The 12,345-nt window shown below is 36.4% G+C and overlaps 1 protein-coding gene across 1 annotated transcript in view; it reads right to left on the bottom strand.

Annotated features, from left to right (window-relative positions):
- Window positions 1-3,218: 3,218 nt before the first annotated feature.
- Window positions 3,219-12,345, bottom strand: part of LOC133617776 (LIM/homeobox protein Lhx8) — a 55,511-nt gene continuing 46,384 nt past the window's right edge. The window contains exons 11-14 of the mRNA XM_061977985.1: window positions 11,022-11,125; window positions 6,306-6,401; window positions 6,048-6,240; window positions 3,219-3,928 (exon numbers count right to left, since the gene is read on the bottom strand). Coding sequence (XP_061833969.1) covers window positions 3,849-3,928; window positions 6,048-6,240; window positions 6,306-6,401; window positions 11,022-11,125 — 473 coding nt within the window. The 3' untranslated portion in view covers window positions 3,219-3,848. The remainder of the gene's footprint in view (window positions 3,929-6,047; window positions 6,241-6,305; window positions 6,402-11,021; window positions 11,126-12,345) is intronic.

Here is a 12,345-nt window from a genome sequence, read left to right as displayed (position 1 = left end):
ATTCTGATTGGATACAAATTAAAACTAAAAACAGCACTGGAATGTGCATAATATGACATGAAAAGAATATACTTAGAAATATTTATGGGAAGTAAATAAAAAACATAATTTTATCTTTAATGATCTGATTTCTGGTTATGTTAGGCCAGCAGAGAAGGCCTTGCTGGCCCTGACGGCAAAACCACTGTGGCAACAGTACCTGACTAGATCAAATCAATCCACTATCTGAACAAAACTTCATACGGCGTATATATATTCAGAAATATTACCTTTTTATCATCACAAAACAGCTCAATCTCATATTTCTTATTCCACGTTGTAGAGAACCCCCCCTGGGATCCTCCCCCGGACGACTTTAGTACTCAGGTCACTCGTAGATTCTCCTGCACCATGAAAGTCACCATGTATGAAATTGAGTCTTTCCAGGTCTTGCTTAGCCAGGAACGTCTTTTGGACGCACAGAATGGCACAACCGTCCCATCAATTTGTCCACAACAACTCGGCGATTTATCAGTTTCGCTGTGACCGTTATTTTTGGTCCAATATGACTCAACGTTTTGGGTTGCCGACCCCTGGTATAGAGTATAAAGAGTATCTTTATTTCCCCTCGTAAAGGACTAACGATGAATACAAAAGTAATGAAATTGTTTATTAAATAGTAGAAAATGTGACATTTTTTAACATTTTAATAAAAGAAATGGATATTTTTCTTACGTAAATGAGGGAATGACCTTTGCCAGCGTTTCTATGCTCTTGTAGTTGCCGGGTTTAGCCACTTGAGGGCGTTATTCTTTCATGTGCCCGTGTTGATTGACGTCTCGCTGTAAATCATGGACAAACTACGAAACATTTTACATTTTATTTTAACTTACTTTACTTACTATTTTTTTAATTTACCACTTTCATTGTTTCACTCTTTAGTGAAGTGTCCATTGAGCAGGAGGAAACATGATTTCTATGCATGTGATATTTGTTAGAGAAAAGCAGCTCTTGTAGGAATGTTCTAGTACTCTAGAGCTTTTGTTGCTACTTTAAAATGATAAATAAATGATAAATGGGTTGTACTTGTATAGCGCTTTTCTACCTTCAAGGTACTCAAAGCGCTTTGACACTACTTCCACATTTACCCATTCACACACACTGATGGAGGGAGCTGCCATGCAAGGCGCTAACCAGCAGCCATCAGGAGCAAGGGTGAAGTGTCTTGCTCAGGACACAACGGACATGGCGAGGTTGGTACTAGGTGGGGATTGAACCAGGGACCCTCGGGTCGCGCACGGCCACTCTTCCACTGCGCCACGCCGTCCCTAAAATGTCTGCATAATCCTGACTTGACTTGACACCAATAACAGCGAATTCTACAAGACCCAAAACCAGCGAAGTTGGCATGTTGTGTAATTCGTAAATAAAAACAGAATACAATGATTTTCAAATCCTTTTCAACTTATATTCAATTGAATAGACTGCAAAGACAAGATATTTAATGTTCGAACTGAGAAACAAAATTTTTTTTTGCAAATAATTAACTTAGAATTTAATGGCAGCAACACATTGCAAACGTCTCGGGCATTTTTACCACTGTGTTACATGGCCTTTCCTTTTAACAACACTCTGTAAACGTTTGGGAACTGAGGAGACCAATTTTTGAAGCTTTTCAGGAGGAATTATTTCCCATTCTTGCTTGATGTACAGCTTAAGTTGTTTAAAAGTCCGGGGTCTCTGTTGTGGTATTTTAGGCTTCATAATGCGCCACACATTTTCAATGGGAGACAGGTCTGGACTACAGGCAGGCCAGTTTAGTACCCGCACTCTTTTACTATGAAGCCAAGCTATTGTAACACGTGACTTGGCATTGTCTTGCTGAAATAAGCAGGGCCGTCCATGATAATGTTGCTTGGATGGCAACATATGTTGCTCCAAAACCTGTATGTACCTTTCAGCATTAATGGTGCCTTCACAGATGTGTAAGTTACCCATGTCTTGGGCACTAATACACCCCCATACCATCACAGATGCTGGCTTTTCAACTTTGCGCCTATAACAATCCGGATGGTTCTTTTCCTCTTTGGTCCGGAGGACACGACGTCCACAGTTTCCAAAAACAATTTGAAATGTGGACTCGTCAGACCACAGAACACTTTTCCACTTTGTATCAGTCCATCTTAGATGAGCTCAGGCCCAGCGAAGCCGATGGCGTTTCTGGGTGTTGTTGATAAACGGTTTTCGCCTTGTATAGGAGAGTTTTAACTTGCACTTACAGATGTAGCGACCAACTGTAGTTACTGACAGTGGGTTTCTGAAGTGTTCCTGAGCCCATGTGGTGATATCCTTTACACACTGATGTCGGTTGTTGATGCAGTACAGCCTGAGGGATCGAAGGTCACGGGCATTGCCGCTTACGTGCAGTGATTTCTCCAGATTCTCTGAACCTTTTGATGATATTACGGACAGTAGATGGTGAAATCCCTAAATTCCTTGCAATAGCTCGTTGACAAATGTTGTTCTTAAACTGTCGGACAATTTGCTCACGCATTTGTTCACAAAGTGGTGACTCTCGCCCCATCCTTGTTTGTGAATGACTGAGCATTTCATGGAAGCTGCTTTTATACCCAATCATGGCACCCACTTGTTCCCAAATAGCCTGTTCACCTGTGGGATGTTCCAAATAAGTGTTTGATGAGCATTCCTCAACTTTCTCAGTCTTTTTTGCCACTTGTGCCAGCTTTTGCAGGCGTCTAATTCCAAATGAGCTAATATTTGCAAAAAAATAACAAAAGTTTTCCAGTTCCAACATTAAATATCTTGTCTTTGCAGTCTATTCAATTGAATATAAGTTGAAAAGGATTTGCAAATCATTGTATTCTGTTTTTATTTACCATTTACACAACATGCCAACTTCACTGGTTTTAGGGTTTGTACTTATTGCAACCATTTTAAACTATTAAGCTATTTTTTTTTATTTTTAGGTAAAAAAAAAAAAAACTCTTTTAGTGCTCCTTTGGCTTCCCTCGTGTGGAGCAATGAGATTCTTTGGGCGACCACAGCAGAACAAGTAGCCACAAGTAGGTCAGATGTGCTAAAACACATCTCTCGATTCAGTAGAACAACTTTGCACTTTTTATTTATTGCCTGTTTTTGTGTGGTGGGCCTGTCAGATTTGTTCATGCAATAACAACGGTAGCTTTTTGTAAACTTTACACACACTGCACAACCCTCGCGTGTCTCAAAAGTCATGTTTTATTTGTGAAATGTATTTTGTAACAAAGACTCCACATACACACAATAAATTAAAAACGGCAAATATTCACTTTGTTGAAACGATCCATAAGAATGTTTGGATGAAATAGTCAGCGAGCAGGGAGGCTTCACCAAATACTGTGTAGTGCATACTTTTTAATGCTGTGGAATAAGTGAAGTAAATTATAATTATATAGCACTTTTTCTCTAGAGACTCAAATTGTGAAACCCATTATCTACATTTAAGCCAGTGTGGGTAAAGTGTCTTGGCCAGGATGGAACCTGGAACCCTCAAGTTGCTGGCATGGGCACTCTACCATCTGAGCCATGCCAGCCACACTGGCTATGAATACTGTTGTTGTGACGAGAGCTGCGGTATATTAGGCGAAATATTGCAAACCGCTCTCATCGCAATTGTGCAATACTGCAAACTACAATAAATGGACATTTTTGAATAAAACCTGTCAAAAGTGAGAATGGGGATTGTGCAGGTGTAACTAATAAAGCGTCCAGTAAGGTGGAGTGAAGTCTCCCTGCCCTCGTGTACAGTACTGTACCTTCAAAAAAAAAAAAGGTCAACAATACCATTACAATTTTGTGTGTGTGTTGTCTCAGGCGTGAGACACGGGCAGCGGGGTCATGGCGTACTGGGCTGGCATCAGTGGTTGAAACATAGATGAAGCGGAATGGACTGCAGAACACACGAACACACACACACACACACACACACACACACACACACACACACACACACACACACACACACACGATTACAGCAGCTTGATTGTTAGAAGTGTCTGATTGTCCTCTAGGATGGAGTGGATCCATGTAGTCATGTGATGTTTGCATGTAGAGAAGTGTCATACGTGTAACATACTCCCAGTAAAGCTGCAATACTGTACATATAAATATATATATATAGACAAAAGTATTGAGGCACACCAAGAGGACCTACAGAGATATTTTGAGCAATTTATCCTTTTTTGTCCATTTCGTGCTGTCCTAAATGATTATAACCGACATTCCAAAGTATTATATATATATTTATATATACACACACATATATATATATATATATATATATATATATATATATATATATATATATATATATATATATATATATATATATATATATATATATATATACTGTATGTGTAAACATATATATAATGTATATATATAAATATATATACATATATATATATTTATATCCATATATATGCATAAATATACATATATACACATATATATGCATAGATATACATATATACATATATATATATATATATATATATATATATATATATATATATATATATATATATATATATATACATACACATATATATGTATACACATATAATAAAATGGCAAAGCTCGAGATCCCATGTAAAAACCATTGAAAGTCATTTTTCATAAATGTTTTAGATTTTGATAAAACTGCTGTATGTTCCCATTCAAAGCATGCAGGAAAATATGTCAATTACGCAAAACGTGTTTAAAAAAGTTTATAAAATTATCATAAATGTGTTCTTATTTTCAGGTTTGCAAATTAAAACAAAACAAAACAGTGAAGGTATGTAAACATACTGGCCTTTAAAAGTTAAAAAAAAAAAAAATACAATATGTTAGCAAGCCAATGACAATTGTCCACCTCAGTGGACAACAATTTATTCTATAGGATAGGAAAGACTTTTATTTATCCCACAATGGGGAAATTACGTTGTTGCAGTGTAGGTTTTTTCATACAGTAACAGAAGTAAAACGTAATGAAATACAACAAAAAAATGAATAAATACTACATATTGCACACTAATAAGTATAGACAAAAAAGATCTATTCAGGTGGAAGTAGCTTTGAGGAATTGACTCTTTTAGAGTGAATGGAAAAAATATGACAGCTTTTTTTGCAAAGCTGGCATTTGTGGTTCCAATTGTTTTTTTTAAATCGTAGAAAAAAGCTGAAATAGTTGTATTATATTACAATTAAATAGAATATTGAAGTTTATTTTTTATATATATATATATATATATATATATATATATATATATATATATATATATATATATATATATACATATATATATATATATATATATACAGTGATGAAGCGGCGACTTGTCCAGGGTGTATAATAAATGTGATAATGTTCGTCAGTCAACTCATTGGTGTTCATTTTCAATCTATCAAGATAAAAAAATAATATCAAAATCAGATTACAGGATGTTATTTATGTAGTTTGCTCATTTTCCTCGACCATGTGGTTTATTTTTTGTACATATGTAGCATCATCTACCAAGATACAAAGAATTGCTATTGTGACATCTAGTGGACACATTTAGAACAGCAGTTTCTTTCATTCAAAAATTTCGACTAATTTTTGTACTTAGCAAACTCATCCCGCAGGCCGAATAAAACCTGTTCGCGGGCTGTACGTTTGACACCCCTGATCTACCGTATCTTTCGGAGCTACGACTCTCGAGTAAACATTTCAGCTCTGCACACTTTTTCAAAATGGCATTTATTTCGAAGACAACATAAGTTTTTTGTATTTGTCGTGGACCTTTTACGGTCGTTGCTGATGGACTCCGTGGCTTGCTCGCTGCCATGACAGGTAGCATTGGTGACGCTAACACGCTAGCGCGGTGGTTTGTTGACATGTGTGGCGGTTTTAACAGGAAGTTTGGTAGCTAACGACCAGGTGTCCCCAATACTTGTGTCGACATATAGAAACCCTTTTTGGCTATTTACACGTGACAAGACGTCCGCTCAGTCGTACAAGAGTTCATAAAAAGCCTGGTGCTCACTGTCTATGAAGGAGTGCAGCGCGGACAGCATGGAACCTTCCGGGCCCGCGTAGGCCGCGTACTGCAGCTCCTCGGGGGTGGGCGTGGGCTGCGCCTGCAGGCGGCCCGGCTGTAGCGAGGTCATCGGGGCGCTGGACGTGTGGTTGGGGCTCACGTGCTTTTTGTGGCGCGCTCGGCAGTTCTGGAACCACACCTGCGCGGAGACGCCGTGTCAGGCACGGCGGCTTGAGGTCACGCCGCCATCTTGTCGCCACTCACCTGTATGACCCTCCGACTGAGGCCCGTCTGCTCGGCCAGTTTCTGCAGCGTTTGTGCGTCCGGGTTGTTGTCCTGCGCAAACTGAGCCTGCATGACCTGCACGCACAATGAAAGGTGACATCATCATGTAAGGCAGGGACTCGAACTGAGGGCCACTTGGCAGTTATGGCCATCAGAGGGCCCGAGTAACAGCGAATAATGTATGAATTTGCCTCTGGATTCCATTATTGATTATATCAATTAGAGATGTCCAATAATGGCTTTTTTGCCGATATCCGATATTCCGATATTGTCCAACTCTTAATTACTGATTCCGATATCAACCGATACCGATATATACAGTCGTGGAATTAACACATTATTATGCCTAATTTTGTTGTGATGCCCCGCTGGATGCATTAAACAATGTAACAAGGTTTTCCAAAAAAAAAAAACTCAAGTTATGGAAAAAAATGCCAACATGGCACAGCCATATTTATTATTGAAGTCACAAAGTGCATTCATTTTTTTAACATGCCTCAAAACAGCAGATTGGAATTTGGGACCTGCTCTTCCTGAGAGAGCATGAGGCGGTTGAGGTGGGCGGGGTTGAGGTGGGGGGGGGGGGGGGGGGGTGTATATTGTAGCATCCCGGAAGAGTTAGTGCTGCAAGGGGTTCTGGGTATTTGTTCTGTTGTGTTTATGTTGTGTTACGGTGTGGATGTTCTCCCGAAATGTGTTTGTCATTCTTGTTTGGTGTGGGTTCACAGTGTGGCGCATATTTGTAACAGTGTTAAAGTTGTTTATCAGGCCACCCTCAGTGTGACCTGTATGGCTGTTGTCCAAGTATGCTTTGCATTCACTTGTGTGTGTGAAAAGCCGTAGATATTCTGTGATTGGGCCGGCATGCAAAGGCAGTGCCTTTAAGGCACGCCCCCAATATTGTTGTCTGGGTGGAAATCGGGAGAAATTCGGGAGAATGGTTGCCCCGGGAGATTATCGGGAGGGGCACTGAAATTTGGGAGTCTCCCAGGAAAATCGGTAGGGTTGGCAAGTATGACTGGGAGACGCAACTGCTCTGTACTTCTCCCTACGTCCGTGTGCCCTCCGTACAGCGGGGTTTTAAAAAGTCATACATTTTACTTTTTGAAACCGATACCGATCATTTCCGATATTACATTTTAAAGCATTTATCATCCGATAATATCGGCAGTCCGATATTATCGGACATCTCTAATATCAATTGTTTTAGGTAGACTGTCGATTTTACAGTAAAAACTTTACATTTACAAAATGTTACTGTAAAATATAGTATTTTTAAAAACATTTTACGGTAAATGGAAAAACAGTACGGTTGGGGGGTGTTACAGAAAAAGCTGGCAGCTTAGTTGCCAGAATTTTACTATTAAATTTACATTGGTTTTTACACATTATATTGTTTTGTTTTTTAATTAATCAGTCCAACAAAATAATATTCCAAAACCGAACCCAGCCCAGCAACATTCAGAATAGAAATCAATGAGTTCAAACCCCGGCCGAGTCATACCAAAGACTATAAAAATGGGACCCATCAAAGGTTGGAGTTGGGGGTTAAATCACAAAAAATGATTCCCGGGCGTGGCCTCCGCTGCTGCCCACTGCTCCCCTCACCTCCCAGGGGGTGATCAAGGGTGATGGGTCTAATGCAGAGAATAATTTCAATGTTTCCTTACCATTATTGCGATGTTGTCTATTACCATTATTGCTATGTTGTCTATTACCATCATTGCTATGTTGTCTATTACCATTGTTGGTATTTTGTCTATTACCATTGTTGGTATATTCATTATCAATCAATCAATCAATCTTTATTTATATAGCCCTAAATCACAAGTGTCTCAAAGGGCTGCACAAGCCACAACGACATCCTCGGTACAAAGCCCACATATTATTCCTACATTGTTGATACAAATTATTGTTACAGTGTAATAATTATTGTTACTTCACCTGTGGTAATGCCACTATGACACAACATCTGTATTATAATCCTTAAAACAAAGTAAGAGTGAAACTCATGTGAATAATCACTGAATGGAGAACTGGGGGTGGGATTAAATAATTATCTTCTTCACACTCCCTTTCAGGCAAAACTGGGTAATCATGCATTACATACAATACATTACCTTTTGCACTATGTTAATTTATATCATTATGTGTTGTCAACTTTGTACTTTTTTTTTTAATTATGTCATTGCCTGAAATAAAAAAATAAATGAATGAATGAAAAAATGAATTTTGCCACACCAAGTGTGTGTGTGACAATCATTGGTATTTTAACTTTAACAGAGCAATTGAGAAGACACACAAACATGACACAAAACAATCCAAAAGTAGTCCAACAAAAATGAATAATATCCACAACAGTATCAATATTAATAAGAATTCCAACATAGCAGTCTATGACAGACTTCTTTTGTTGTTTTCAACCATAACACTTTCATTCTCTGACATTCCCACAACGAATGAACAAGACACTTCATACATAACTTGCTATCTACTACACCAATTTTACACAGATGTAAAGTACAATCTATTCAGGATCCTAAATTGACTCAGCTTATCTTTAATGCTTCTAAAGGGCTTATTGGCATTTTTCCAGACATCATTCGATGATATGTCTCTTTCATCTAAAATGTTTAAGTCCATCATCCATTTCCGAACACATGCATCATTTGCATTTCTAATATGATGTTCATTTATTATTCCATAAAATCTTTTCATTAATTTCTTAGTTTTATCTTGATTAAAAAGTGCATCTTCCAGTTCATGGCTATTTAAAGACATACTTTCAGAGGATATGCATTTATTTACAGCGTGTTTTACAGAGATAACATTTAAAAAATATATTTTTTAGTGTATTATATTAATCAACTAATTCATTGAACGGTTTAAAGGAGTTTATATTAATAATATGATGATGTTTAGTAATGCCTCTCTTTTTCCATGTTGTCCATTTAACCACAGTTTTATTAATGATGATATTGGGATTGTACCAAAGTGGTTCATTTAAAAATGTAATTGGGTTGATTCCAAGTATTTTCTGACACAGTTTTAGAATGTTAAAGGTGGTTTCTATTGGGCTCTGCCTCAATTCAATTAGGTATTTTTTTAATATAATATAAACTCCCCACATTAATGTCCAAATTCATTAACATATTTTTTTCTATGTTGATCCAGTCCTTGTCTGCGGAATAATGGAATAAGTGGCCTGCTTGTTCACAACCAAAGGAGATATAATAATGTTATTCTGGTAACTTAGCTGCCAGTTTTTTTTACCGTAAAAACAAATGTACCGTCTTTCCATTTACAGTAATACACCGTTCAAAACAACAACCGTAGATTTTACAGTCAAAAACTGGCAGCTCAGTCAACAGAATTTTAACGCAAAAACGGTAGTAGTTTTTATTTCAATTTACAGTAATATGCTGTAAAGAACAATGTAAAATGTATTGTAATTTTTATTAATTTGATGGGTAGTTTGCTGTAAAGTTAAGTATTTTCATTTATTTTTAATTAGACAAAAACATGTTTGGAAAGTATGATTACATACTGTAATATTGGTTTTACATTACAGTTTAAAAGGTATGCAATTTCAAGCAGTACATGTATATTTTCTGTCAAATTTTTAAAAAATCAACTGCATTTAGGGAGGGAATATTAAGTACGTTATTGACACATAGCATTTCCAGGTGTTTGCGGGCCAGATAAAATGATGTCGCGGGCCAGATCTGGCCCCTGTGCCTTGAGTTTGAGACCTGTGATGTAAGGGATCCCTTTTTGTTTAGTTTTTAAAAAATGACCTTTGTTGAGGGATCATATTGAAAGTGCATAATACAAAGTAATAGCTCAAAAATATATGCAAAACAATTGAGCCTCTGTTACAGCTTTGTAGTAGAACTTACATACTTTTATTAGAACACTTTTTGCTGCATGCATAAATGCAACAAAAAAGACTCTTTATAGCAGTGTTTTTCAACCACTGTGCCGCGGCACAGTGTGCCGTGAAATACAGTCTGGTGTGCCGTGGGAGATTGTCTAATTTCAACTATTTGGGTTAAAAATATTTTTTGCAAACCAGTAATTATAGTCTGCAAGAAGGCAATGCAGAACGAAACTAAAACTGAACTGGCTACAAAGTAAACAAAAACGGAATGCTGGACGACAGCAAAGACTTACTGTGGAGCAAAGACGGCGTCCACAAGGTACATCCGAACATGACATGACAGTTAACAATGTCCCCACAAAGAAGGATAAAAACAACTGAAATATTCTTGATCACTAAAACAAAGTAGATGCGGGAAATATCGCTCAAAGAAAACATGAAACTGCTACAGGAAAATACAAAAAAAAGAGAAAAAGCCACCAAAATAGGAGCGCAAGACAAGAACTAAAACACTACACACAGGAAAACAGCAAAAAACTCAAAATAAGTCACGGCGTGATGTGACAGGTGGTGACAGTACACCTACTTTGAGACAAGAGCTATAGTGATGCATGCTTGGTTATGGTTTGATTTATATCCAACAATTGCGAGAACAACTTTTTATTGTCAATATCAGCTGCTGAGTTTCATTTTTTTTATATTTTCTGCTGGTAGTGTGCCTTCACATTTTTTCAATTAAAAAAAATGTGCCTTGGCTCAAAAAAGGTTGAAAAACACTGCTTTATAGAATATGTGTTGACGGAGTGGAGGTTCACCTGCAGCTGGTCGGCAGTGAAGCTGGTCCGCGCTCTCTTGGAGGGTTTGGGCTGGTTAATTTCCTGTTCAGTGGGCACGGCCCCCTCCATGTTCACACTGCTGCCTGCAATATAGAAGAATGTTCACTAACAGTGATACAATCTAAGATTATTATGAGTGGAATGGGATTTCAAATCGATATTATTCGGGCTTATTTTGTGTAGATAGTTCTTGTAGAGGTTTGATTTCCCCAAAAAAAGATGTAATGCTTAATTGTTTACAAAAAAAAAAAGTTGTGATAAACATTTATGATTTATTAGGGTAGGGTCTTTTTTTTAGGCATTACAACACTACTTAAAAAATATTATTTAAATAAAATGTAATGCTCAAAGCAAACATGTACTAGATGATTCTTTAAAATACAGCAAGGTATTTTTCTGGGCATGATGAGGTGCTTTATAGTATTAAAATAAAAATGTAATACTCAATGATTAAAAATTTGCAACTGAAAAATTTTGTAATAACCGTTTATTTATTAGGTTAAGGTATTTTTCTAGTATTAAAACACTTGTGTTTCTGATTATTTTTCATGTAAAATAAAATGTAATGCTCAATCGTTCACAACTGGATGTATGATCAATATGTATTGTTTATTCAAGTACAGAGATATATTTTTCTGGCAGTATATTACTCTATTTAACATTATTATTAATTAATTAAAAGAGAGTTGTTATTTTGTTATTATGATAAAAATTTGTGAAATGAAAAAAGCTTTTGTGATAAAAATGCATGATTTATTCATGTCCAGAAAGGCATTTTTCTGGACATTATAAAACAGCTTTATTATCATTGCTGTTGTATAGTAGATTATAGTAGTCCTATTAAAATAGAGTTGTTTTTTTGACAGGTAATGCTCAATGATTCACAAATTGCAATTAACAATGTTATGATGAACATTTATGATTTATTAAGACAAGGTTGTATTTCTGATTATTTTTCAAATAAAATAAACTGTTATGCTGAATCGTTCACAATTGGATGTATGATCAAGATGTATTATTTACTCAAGTACAGAAATATATTTTTCTGGCATCATATTACTCTATATAACATTAATATTAATAATTAAAAGGGAATGTTTTTTTTTATTGTGATAAAAACTTGTCAAATGAAAAAAATCTTTGTGATAAAAAATGTATGATTTATTATAAAACAGCTTTATTATAATTGCAGTTCTATAGTAGATGATAGTAGTCCTATTAAAATAAAGTTGTTGTTTTTTGTTTTTTTACAGGTAATGCTCAATGATTCGCAATTTGCAATTAAAAATCTTATGAACATTTA

Source organism: Nerophis lumbriciformis, linkage group LG18, assembly GCF_033978685.3.
Source record: "Nerophis lumbriciformis linkage group LG18, RoL_Nlum_v2.1, whole genome shotgun sequence".
Taxonomy (NCBI): Eukaryota; Metazoa; Chordata; class Actinopteri; order Syngnathiformes; family Syngnathidae; genus Nerophis; species Nerophis lumbriciformis.
This window is presented reverse-complemented; position numbering and strand designations above follow the sequence as displayed.